Genomic DNA, 12,988 nt, shown 5'->3' on the forward strand with positions numbered 1-12,988 from the left:
TGCAGGCCATTAAAATAAGCAAAACTAGTTCAGTAATGGTATATCTGAATGTGTGACCTTTGCCAAAGAAGCATAAACATAGGCAAAGTCAAAGTCAGCTTTATTGCCAAAACTGCAATATGTACAGGGCATACACAGGTTTAAACTTACGTTACTCTCAGACCCATGGTGCAACAATAAAAATCAACCATTTAAGCATAGCTTAGCACATTAAAAATCTGGGTATGGTCAGTGCAAATCTAAACAGTAGTGTAAATTGGAGCTTATAGACTCTTAAAGTGACGTGTGCATAAACAGTTTTTTATTAATGCAGAGTTCAGGATTTGTGTGATATTGGTGTGCAGGATCCAAAGTTTGGGGTGAAGGGGTAAAGCTACAGCTTCTGATGTTAACAAGCAGCTACTAGAGAGCAAGCGTACAATAGATAAACCAGGGCAGGGATCAAAAATATTTTAGCTTGAACGCAAATTCAAAAGTAGCTTTCCTTCCTGTTGCAGTCTGTAATTTTCACACCCATGCAGATCACTAAAGCGATCTCAAAAAGTGCTAAAGTGTTTAAAACAATAAACACTTCATAAAAAACAACTTTGATAAATTTACTTAAAATAATTGAAGCACACTTTGGCTCATCAGATTTGATATAAAAATGAAGATATAACATATATATATGTCTGTGTGTGTATATATATATAAATTGCCATATGGATAAATTGCTGAATGTACACAGCAATGCACAGAATGAGAGTAAACAAACCCCCTATTGTTTGACACAGTTTTTTAATGTCATTGTTTTCTTACCTTTCCGTGTATTTTTTTCTGTATAGTTTTGTAAGCCTGGATGATGATGGGACTGTGTACATTGGCTTATACCCACTGTGGGCATAGGTGTAGTTCTATTGTCACATACTGTTGCCATGAAATAAAACAAAATTTAAAAAAGTCATCCCTTACTCCAAGAACAACATTATTATATTATTACTATATAAGTAATAAGTAATAAAACATTTGTCCATGTATTTTGGATTTAATGCAACTATTCGCTAATGATGTTCTGATTCTGGTGAGAGAACTGACTGAATAAACTACAGAGTGGCACCGAAAACTCAACAGAGCTGCAATGGACACACAACGGTGCTACTTCACCCAGTCATTTGCATGTATAATCAAGCTAAAGCAAACTGCGTCACTGTGGCAAAGGTGACATCAGTGTTACAACCATCTCAGTTCATTCAGGTGAGGATCCAGAGCAGTAACACCTTATTCTACACTCCTAAAAATAAAGGTTCTTCCAATGGTTCTTTTTACTCAGTGCCTTAGAAGGGTGCCAATCTGGGATCTACAAGGAACCACATGTGAAATAGAAAGACGTGTGACATGAGATGAACTTGGCAAAGAACCTTCACATAAAGTAAGGATTCTTTAGACACTTAACCACTGCATCTTTATTACAAAGAAATATTCTTTATGGAACAAAACATGGTTCCTCTGTGGCATCGCTCAAAGAACCATTTGAAGCACCTTTATTTTTAAGAGTGTAAGGCCTATCCACCAATCTAGGCTCTGAGCATGTAAACACATGGTAGCTTTTACTAGCAATGTGCTTTAAAATGTGCCTGGTGCTTCACGTGAAGAAGCTGATGAGTACACACTTGTTCTGTTAGGGGCTGAGGAAAAGGAAGTGGGGATTATTATGGTTAATCAGACAGACCAATCGCTGCTTAAGAGAAACAAAAAGTCACTAAATAGAAACAGGAACTTACTCATTACATTCTGATGCCCTGTTATGGGTTATGTCGAGCTTGACAACATCTTAACCCATGCTCTTTCTTCAGAGAGAGGTGTCTGAACAAATGAGTAAATGAATATGAGATATCACATGCTTGAAAGAGCGGCAACATCAGTAAAAACTAAGAACTGCTGAACTGCAGCTTAGTCTCTGAGTGGGAAATGGTGAGGCTACAGTTCAGAAGGCTGCTGTTGGAAATGATGGATTCAGCAGAAGAGAATGTTTTGGAGTCCGAAAACTGATGACTCGCTCATTTCATGAATTGCAATAGAAGCTGGGTAGGAAATACTAGTGTCCTGTTTACTAATCAGTGTTACAGTTCACTGTTAGTTCATAGTCAGATTTAATATTATTTACAGAAAAAAAGAAAAGTTCATGAAAGGTTTGAATGTGGTACAGATCTGTTCCCGATCTGGCAAATCCAGTCAGTTTCTTTTAAACTGGAATGAAAAAACGTAAGATAAAAACATTGTAACAAATACAATCAAATACATGCATTATGATGAATGATAATTACAAAGTAATCAGTATTTCAAATGAAATATTAAAGTCCTAAAAATTCTAACATATAACCTAAGAAAATGTGATATAAATATAAAAAACTAATTAAGCAACCACACATGTAACCTCAATGCATTTAAATGCAATTTTTAAAGTATTTTAAATGATAATTCTTTTATGTCTAGTCAGGCATATTGGTGAGAAATGCAGTCCATTTTACTCAGTTACACTTTAATCCTGTTTGGTGTTCATTTCATTATGTTATGCTGTTCACTGCAACTGCACTTCTTTGTGATTGGTCACTCCTTTGACACTTGGTCAAACCTGATATACTGAATTCTTAATGCTGGATACACTAAGATGTTACCACTGCAGTTACACAGTAGTAAAGCCTGATCAACATCTACACAAGTTTTTTTTTTTTTTTTTTTTGGAAAGGTACGTTTAATTTCACAGTAAAATGAACATTGAGCATGGGTTTAGGGTTTGTTATGAACACTATACTTATGCTGGGTAGGGCCTCCCTTTGCTCCTAAACATCCTTAATTCTTTGATGCATGGATTACACAGGATGTACTAAAGATTTATTTAAGATTCTGGTCCATGTTGACCTCAGTGTGTCACACAATTCCTGCAGATTTTTCAGGAGCGCTCTCGTGCTGCACATTTTCCGTTCCACCACATCCCAAAGGTGTTCTATTGGACTCAGATCTAGTGACTGGGAAGGCCAGTAAAAAAGCACTGACTCAATGACTCAATGACTTTTACTTTGTGCCATGGTGTCATGATGCACACAGTCAGGAACGATACTCAAATACTGCATTCAAGCCATGATTGATTGGTATTAATGAACCCAAAGTGTGTCAAGACATACAGCACCTCCACCAACCTGGACACAAGGCCCATGGGTCCATGGACTCATGATGTTGGGGCCAAACTCAGACTCTACCATCAGTGTGCCTGAGATTGATCAGACCAGGCTATGTTTTTCCAGTCTTCGAGGGTCCACTTTTGCTGATCTGGGGTTCCCTGCAGCCTCTGCTTTCTGTTTCTGGCAGACCCAACGTGGTCTTCTGCTGGTGTAGCCCATCTGGCTCAAGGTTTAACATGTTGTAGATTCTGAGATGCTTTTCTGCTGACCACAGTTATACAGGGTGGGTAAGTATAGTTGATGTGAACATCAGCTGAAGCTGCTGACCCGTATCTGCTTTTTACTGCATTGCTGATTAAATCATTGCCTGAATGATGTCTACAGGTGTTCCTATTAAATTGCTCAGTGGGTGTATGTTGAATTAATGGCCATTTCCCTTCTCTGCACTGCATTTTCTTGACACATGAACAGCATTAAAAAAAAGCTTGTGAATCTTCTTAAGTTATACATCAGCGCCCCCTGCAGGTCGACTGAGCGCAGACGCCTCTCTAACGTCGCCATGTGGCTTTAAAAGATTGAGCTGCGGACTGAGCCTGTTTTCCTTGGCGCTACCTTTACGTAGCACCGCCACCACCACCATCACCACCACCACCACGGAGGAGAGAGGAGCCCGCCCTGGCCACCACTAGCATCCAACAGTATGGAGGCAGTCGTGTCGCCCAAAAGCTGGAAATCTGTCCCGCAGAGCCGCTCCGTGCTCCTCACCCTGGCCGTCGTGCTGATCCAGGCGGCTCGAATGAGTGCGGAGGACGGAGGCGGCGGTATGGAGGAACTGGCGACCGAGAAGGAGGCTGAGGAGAGTCACCGTCAGGACAGCGTCAATTTACTTACGTTTATTTTGCTCCTGACGCTCACCATTTTAACAATATGGCTCTTCAAGCACAGAAGGGTCCGTTTCCTGCACGAAACTGGCCTAGCGATGATATACGGTAAGACGACGAGCGAAAATGCATCATCACAACATGTAGCCCCCCCTAAGCGCTCGTATGAATGAGGCAGTTTAGCTTGCTAACGTTGATTAACTGCTACGACAAGATCCAGGTCCAGAAAGTAGAGATCCACTCCAGGATCCTGTTCCAACTGCCCAGGTGGCGCTGCTGCAGGGCTTCTCCACGTAGGCAGTTGGAACAAAACCCTGGAGTGGATCTTTACTTTATGGACCTGGATTTGCTACAGCTGGTCCCAACGGCATTTTTGACGATGCTTGAGATGACAAATGCATGCATATAAATAATATTTATGTCTGTAGGTCTTTATGGTTCAGTGGGTGTAAATGCTTTTGTGAGAGTCTGCCATTTAATCAGACGTTCGTGTTTTGGGACTCTTTTTGAGGGGGATCACAGGACCCAACTGGTTTCTAGAATGTACCATAATAGTGCATACAGTGTAACTTCACCCCTTTCAGTGCTTTAACATGGGCAGGGACCTGGAAGATCTCACCGGTACCAATTTCTTTTCACAGAATCTGTGTGTGTGTGTGTGTGTGTGTGTGTGTGTGTGTGTGTGTGTTTTCAGGAAAGTGTGGTTTGCATAACACAAAAGCTAGTACGCACCATTCATCTCTTGGTTGGTTTTCCAGAACCAGATCAAGTCTTAGTCTAGACTTCAGATGTGTTGCCAGTAGCATATCGACAGTGTCCTAACACTAAGCTCAGTCCATGTCTGGGAGGCTGACTTGTTGAAATGCAAGCCAGTCGAGCTGTGTGACCCCTCTGATTCAGGGCCACACTCGCTCTCAAGAACAGCAGTGGAGGAAAGGAGAAAGAAGGCATTTAAAGGGAATGTCACCCATTTTTGACCTAATCTCGTGATTAAACCATTTTTAAAAGCTTTGTTTACGTTTCAGTGCGAAATGCTGTATCCTAGAGAAATGTGCTGACTCTGATTTCTTCAGGGTGGCGATGGGAAACCGTGGGTCGCTCCCCAACATGACCCGTTAAACTGCACAGTTTTTGAATGCTAATGCTGATGATGGTAAATTAGTGTTAAATCTGAAGACATACGTTTTGATTGCTGGTTGTTTTACATTAGGGTGAACATACCTCCTCGATGAATGGATTACCGAAAATATTCCCCACCCCCTCCAAAAAAACTGTAGTTTCTCAAACCAGCTAGATCATCAGTCAGTGTGTTTATAATTCAGGTGATGAAGATTTAGTCATTAAACTCTTTAGACTTCTGGTTTCTGTCACCACCTCTGTAGACAATTCTGAACCAGCCAGTGTCTCTATAGTGAAGCATTTCACATCAGATCACTGTGAATAAACTTGGTTATAATTTAATTATGCAAAAATGTTGAGCCAGTGGAGTTTCTCTTTATAAACATTTACTTGTCAGCTCAGCCATCACTTTATCATGCTCAGAGGTGTTTTTGCCATTTTGTCCTTTTATGATAATGTATTTAAATGTTTTGTGTAGATCTGACCTTTTGATGACTCCAGATTTGTCCATACTCAGACCCTTGATCATTAAATTATTGAGAATTGATTAAATTGAGGAAAAAGGAACACAGTTGTAATGCACTGCCTTCATGATGGCCTGTCACTTCTTATGGAGTGAACCTGTTGGGTGCTAGAGCAAACATTTGATGCAGTCATGTTAGTGTTTAATGGGATCATTGCAATATAGTAAGAACTGAATTTATAGATGAAAGCCATAAAAATGGTTGTGGTTCTGGCTTTTACTGTTTAGATTAGTGCACTAGACTCCTTCCTTTCATCTTCGGTTAAAAGGGGGGCAGTTAAGACTTTAAAGGTTATCATTTCTGGTTGAAAACAGACAAGATCTCTATACAAGTATATTTAGCATGTTTTTAAATGGGTGATCTTTTTGAGGAGCGAAGCGCTGATTATCTACGACTTTACTGATAGTCTTAATGTTCATAGTCATGGGTAATCATAAAGGATGTCCTACTAAACAAAACATTTTTCTTGAGTTTGTACATAATAATCATAATAATCATAATAGTGGCATGCTTACTATTTTAAGGCAAATCTGGTCTTAACAGTTGTGGGCTGTTTTAAGATAACATCATTGATTGCTGCTACCACACTTTGCACCTGAAGGGGTGAAGGTCCCTGAATTTCCTGAATTTTGACATTCCCTTGTACTATAATGATTATTTTAGACTAAGGCTGCACAGTGTGCCGTTGTTAATTATGATATAAGCTTTTCGCAATGTGTTGTGCTTTGTGTTTGTAGCTTCTTGAAGAATTCAGAGTATACATTTCATATAATCCAGACAGTCTTTAACCATTTTACATTATTTATTTGTTAGTATAATAATGTATTATCATGGTATATCTTGCAGCTCTATTTCAGGTGCATGTGATTATATTATACTATCAATTACTCAATATCAGGGTTATTATGAGGATCATCTCATCAGCTGTTTGCTCAGTTGTGCTAACTGACTGAATCTCTTTGCTGTGTCATGTAAAGGATATGGAAGCATGGTGAGGCTCAGCTTGCCATACAGATGAATAGACAAACCTGTTGCCTACTACTCGTTCAAGAAACCTGTCGTTGGAAAGCCAATACTGACCCACACAAGCTGCTGTTATATGAGGCTCCTAGCCTCCTAGCCCCACTGCATTTTAATTTATGTTGGCAGCGGTCTGACTGGCTGCCTGTCGTCAGACCAGTCTTTCATGTATGGCCTATATGAAAGCAGTGCTGTTTAATAGAACCTGAACAGTGGAAATGTGTAGCCGGGGGTTATAAACTCAGTGATGTGTGGAGTAGAGCAGTCTGCTCAGCAGAGCCAGCGAGTTAATAACGAAGGTCTTCAGCAAGGGTAATGCTCCATCAGCAGCATTTCAACTGTACACTGGAGACCGCAGGAGAGAGGAAGAGCTGGTGCTGGTGGATGATTGTGGCCTATGCAGCTTTAATCTTCGTACCTCTGAAGGACTAGAGCATGTTGTTGGTGGATCTCTGAATATTGGTCGTTGTAATTGTGCTGCTTTAATGTTTACCTTGTTAGTCCCTGGTCATATTAAATGTGAGTCATTGGAGAGAGTGAACAGACAGGGTCATTGTTCCATCAAAATGTAAAGAGTCCTAGTTTAATTTAATGTATAGGAGTAGATTTTGGATGCAACTACTTCTTGTACTTGTAAAATCTTGCACTGCTAGGTTGTGTGTCAGTCTTGCACTAGACAGACCGACCAAAAAGGGCTCTATGACTGTTGCCATTAAGACTAAATCAATGGAGATGTTCTGAGAAGTATGCCATACACTAGGACTGGGTAAAATGGGGAAGCTGTTATTACCTATATTTAAAGACACTTTTACAAAACATAGTATTTGTTGTGGCATTTTATGATGCAGAGAAAATTCACTAGTAGCTGGAGAGGAAAAGATATGCTGTATAAATACTCTTCCATACTATGTGTACAGTACAGTAAAGTACAGTGATTTTAATGAGCTTTTTTTCTACTTAATCCAATTAAACAGGACTAATTACACTCTGTAATGAAACAATGATGGTTGTCCGTGTCCGTTAAGTACTAACAACATCAACGATTTATTCATTTATTATGCATTGTGCATCATTTCACAACATGATTAACCCACTGCATATTGCCCATACTCTGTACAGATCTCCCTAAACACACAGCACATTCTCCCTGTTACAAGTCAGTGGCACAGCAGAATGATGTTGAAGCTGCTGTTTTAAAGTAAAAATGCTTCATAATGCTACTTTCAGACAGTGACATTTGGGGCTGCACAGTATATTGTTTTAGCATTACCATTGCAATGTGGGCATCCGCAATAGGACAATACACCCTGTTCTGATTTTCCATGACTTATCTACCAGAGGAAGATTGTTTCTGCCCAGTATAATTAATTTTACTCTGATATTCGATATACAGAGTGCATTATTCATATTGTGACATGCTGAACCATTGACTTTTACTGAAATCTGGTTGAAACATTTTATATTTAGTATTTTCTTTTAATGTATGCATGCAATATATGCAATATATGCATTGCAGAAAAAGAAACTACTGTTGTGTTGTATCTATTGTACTGTACTGCTGTATAGTAGTGCAGGGTTTCTAATACAAAAAGCATGAGTCAGCACGTCCGATGAAAATCTCTGTAGTTTAACACTTGCAATGCTGTTGTGTAAATTAGATAGCCAGAGAAAGTGTTGAGGCTAGAAGATGGCCTTGAGCTGCTGCACTCTTGTAAAAATGCACAGTGGATTATATCAAACATGTGCTTCAAATCATTCTTGAACAAATTCAGAGCATAATAGGATTTACATTTATGGCAAAATCATACACAGATGCATGCTTTCTTTGCTGGGATGTGTTTGTGTTGTGCACTATTGATCCATTTACTCTACATTGTTCTGTTCTGAACTGTGGTTATTACACTTAACCTAGCCATTTATATCTCTCTATGCTGGTGGTGTGACAACTGCTGCTGGTCTCATCCTGTGTGGTGCTAAATGCTGAGTATGCTGTTTGAACAGGATGCAGGCCTAGTCCTTGAGTGTGGATTTGTTGAAACCTATGAAGAATGAGTGGTATGTTAAATGGAATGTTGTGAAATTTAATGATTGCTAAACTGGTTTAGCAATCCTGATTCCTAAAAAGGGATTAAGTCTAGTCCAAATGGAAATTCTCAGTTGACAGAAGACTCTATTCCATGTCTGAGTTGAATCCCTATCCAGGAAACTTGCTCATCCAACCTTTCTTCAGAAGTCAAGGGTATTAATGGTGAGTTTGTTTCCTCTTTGAGGCAGTAAGAACCTTTACTTTTCTGAGAAGGCCTTACACTAAATGTTCAAACTTTGCTGTGAGGATTTGTGGCACTTAGCCACAAGAGCATTAGTGAGGTACTGATGTTGGATAACTAAGCTCCACTCAGACTCATCACAAAGGTGTTGGATGCTGCTCCGACACTCCAGAGAACACATTTCCACTGCTCTACCGCCCAGTCTTGGGGGACTTTACATTTTTAGCTGATGCTGGGGTACGGTGACTGTAGAGTACTATGATCTCCATATTGACCTCCTATTGTGTTTAGTAGTGTCTAAACTTAGAGGTAGCTTTTGAATTTTAGCCTATTCAAACTACCTGAGGTTATTCTTGGTTAAATAGCAAAGCACTTTTGTAAGTCGCTCTGGATAAATGCCTTAAATGTAAATGTAAGCTTGTGTGACTGCTCCAAAGCATTTAAGTGTATCAGCAATGCTTTTTACTAACAATTATATATGATGGCTGTGTGCAATTTAATGGCTGTAGTTTTTGAGGTTTAAATTTGAAGGTGTAAAGTGATGTTCTTTCTGGTCAAGACCAAATTATGTCTTGTTTTTTAGGTACTTTTTTCCACTTCCCTTTGATACCCCTACTTCCTTTCTACTAGAAACTCCAGTCATACATCAGGCAGTTTCACAAGAATGCACATTGTTTTTTAGCTGCTCTTATCTATATAAGAGTATTAAGTATCTGCTTGAATCAATTTCAATGTGCATGAAGTGTCCTGTTACTTACCCTTACTTGTGACCAGCCATAATATTAAAACTTACATATTAGGCAGCAAGTAAACAGTCCGCTTGTGAAGTTGATGTGTTGGAAGCAGGAAAAATGGGCAAGCATAAGAATCTCAGTGATGTTGACAAGGACAAATAGTGATGGATAGACCACTGGACCCGAGCATCTCCAAAACGGCATGTCTTGTGTTATCAGTACGCAGTGGTTGGTGCCTACCTTACAGAAGAGCTACTGAAGCTCAAACTGCTGAAAAAGTTAATGCTGACTGTGTCATGTGGAGTTCATGCTTTGAAGGGTCAGAGCTGGTTTGGTGGCACAAGGATGACCTACTCAATATTAGGCAAGTGGTTTTCCTGTGTTTCCTGTGTCCGCATTTACTGATGATGTAGACTGCTGTAGTGTAGTGGGTAACAACACTAACAACTTTGCCCTTTCTGTGGCAAACTGAGGTTAAGGCCAGACAAGCACACAACACTACACCCATTAGAGTAATTGGGTAGGACTATGCTACATTTGAAATGCTACATTTGCCGCACATTTTAGAATATTTATTTATTTTAGTTTTTAGTTTTGGCCTCCCCTCCACATTAAAATGACATTTTTGGTTACAGAAAACAAGTGGACATCTCAAATACCTCCTTACTCCCTATATAGTGAACTATATAAGTCATAAAACTATAATGTTTTAGATTTTGATATATAAATTTTAATACTATTCTATTAATGTATGATATTCAGAATCTATCATTTTATGATTTTTATAGTACACTACATGGGGACTAGTGTGTAATTTGGGATTAAACCATTGTGGTGTTTTGCTGTAAGAGGTATGTTCACGGCATTTAGCAAACACTTTTATCCAGAACAACTTACACAAGGTACCATTGCCAATACAGGGATGGCATGCTCATGCAAGTCTAGCTCAGTTTTTGAAAAGCAATATACATGTAGATGGGGCCTAAGTCGCTCTGGATAAATGTCAGCCAGATGCTGTAAATGGAGTCTGATGAGTTCAGATTCAGTAGATTTGGCTCCAACATACTGGAAGCTCATAGTCAAAATTTTAAATTCATTTTCAAAAGTAGATAAGTATAAAATATTGGCAAACTATAGGCCTAAAGTCTGTATTGTTCAGTGTATCCATTTACACCAGTTGTGCACGATACAAGCACAAAAATCATGTCATTCTAATAGTGTCTAAGTATAAACAGTACAAATTGCATTTATATATATATATATATATATATATATATATATATTCTTGCTAAATATGCAATACAAATAAACATCTGACTCTGTTGCAGCCAAAAGAATGCACCAATAAGGGATTTGACACTTAATATTGTAAACAAAACAACTAGCTAGCTACCAATCAAAACATGCAGGTGGCTATGCTCACATTTAGTCTGCATAAAGTTTATTTAAGCAATACTAGGACAATATGGACATTAGTAGCCTGTATTCCTATGCAAGACAAACAGAAACCGCTTGTGCTCTGGATGCATGTGGGTCGCGTCCGGTGTGAAATGCATATCTGTGTGGAAGCTTGCTGGGATATTTGCGCTGTGCAACGCGTCTGGTGTAAAACAGGATTGAATCATCACACACACCCTTATGTGGCTTCTGACACTGTATGGAATACTGTAAAAATGCACACAAGTAAATTTAAGAAGAAAACGGACACCACACGTGCTTTAGCTGATTGACTTCATTTGTGCTAAGTGCTAAACAGTGTAAATTCAATTTTGCACTGAACTCTCTAGTTAAGCTACATTACTTCCCCCACAAGGGTATGTTTAGTGTTTCTCCCTTCATAGTCCATTACTTCTGTCCATCAGTCCTGTGAGACTTCTGCTGGGCTTGCAGGGACTTTCTGACCTGCTGTATCATTTTGCCACAGCTGAAATCAACCAGCGGGACTTTGGTTAGACAGGTGTTTTCCTGTTCTGCGGACTTGGCAGACTGAGTGTTTTCCTTCTGCGGTGGCCTGTGTGAGAGCACTAAGCTGTATTAGCTGGATACTGGGCAGACCATGTCCAAGGTCAGTGCTTGCCCCGCTTGGCTCTGAGCTGTGCTGTTGGGACTTTAACCCAATTACTAATGCACCCCCCCCACATGCTGAATTAAGCCTAGGAACTAACAGCACACACACCAATGGCATTGTTTGCTCTGACTGGGGATGTGTGTTTATGTGTGTATTTAACTTGGTCATCCATAGTCTGTGCTCAGTGGATTGTAAGTTACAGTCTATACTCTCCCTCCTATGTACACACACACACCTCTCCTAATCCAGACTAAGGCAGACTTCAGTCTGGTGATTACTAAAATGTGAGCTGTCTCGCTGAGGCCTGGACTCTGCAAGTCTGGTAACCCTGTACACTTCAGCTGTAACAACAACCGCTACTAACACGCGTATGCACAGGGGGTCATTTTCCTTGAATGACCCCCATTTTCCACAGGGGGGTCTTCCTCCTAATCGTGCTAATGCTAAGTGCCATGTTTGTATTGTCACTGTGTTTTGACCGTGTGACTTTAGACCTTTTCTTTTTTTCCCCCTTGAAAAAACCCTGCATAGTTTTTGAGCAGGATTGTGTGTCGAATGTGTGTGTGTGTCACCGTCAGATTTAAGCAAGCCACATGGCAGCAGCACAATTGTATGAAAATTCTTTCCAACTGGTTTGACACAACGAGCACATACTTATAATGCACCCTTACTGAGAACAGCTGCTGTGACTTTTAAAGGGAAGCTTTATGAAATTACTGTGTTCAAACCAGTGTTTTTATTTTTTTGTGTAACGTTTAGAAGTGAAATGCTAATTGCAGAATGTGAACCATATGTTAGCGTGATTAACATAAAATAATAAAATAACTGACTTTGGGCTGCTTTTATTTTTTTTATTTTGAGTAATCTTAATTACTTATGTCAAAATCTTTATGACTTATTTAGGAGCGGGGATTATTATTCTGAACATTACAGGTATGGAGTGTGTGTGTGAGATTTATTTATATTTATTTTTATTTTAGTTTTATGATACTTGCCACTTTGCCTCATCTCATTCTGTTCATTTCAATGGAAAGAGTTGCCACGCGACTCGTTGCCACCATGCGAGTGGTGCATGACCAGTTGCTTCCATCAAGAGCAGCCTCACCATACATGGAACAGTTCAACAGATTTTAACTTTATGCAAATGAACACAGCAACTGTGCTGTGTCTAGCCAATCGGCCAATCTAGCTAACTGTTTTGTGGACAAAAAGGTGGG

At 39.6% G+C, this 12,988-nt stretch overlaps 1 protein-coding gene across 2 annotated transcripts in view; it reads left to right on the forward strand.

Moving 5' to 3' along the window:
- The first annotated feature begins 3,688 nt into the window (after positions 1–3,688).
- slc9a7 (solute carrier family 9 member 7) overlaps positions 3,689–12,988 on the forward strand; it is a 55,833-nt gene continuing 46,533 nt past the window's right edge. Inside the window, exon 1 of one of the 2 annotated variants that reach the window (XM_072684393.1) lies at positions 3,689–4,147. In XM_072684393.1, coding sequence (XP_072540494.1) covers positions 3,859–4,147 — 289 coding nt within the window. In that variant the 5' untranslated portion in view covers positions 3,689–3,858. The remainder of the gene's footprint in view (positions 4,148–12,988) is intronic. The other variant, XM_072684392.1, reaches the window with a different exon arrangement.

Source organism: Salminus brasiliensis, chromosome 7, assembly GCF_030463535.1.
Source record: "Salminus brasiliensis chromosome 7, fSalBra1.hap2, whole genome shotgun sequence".
Taxonomy (NCBI): domain Eukaryota; kingdom Metazoa; phylum Chordata; class Actinopteri; order Characiformes; family Bryconidae; genus Salminus; species Salminus brasiliensis.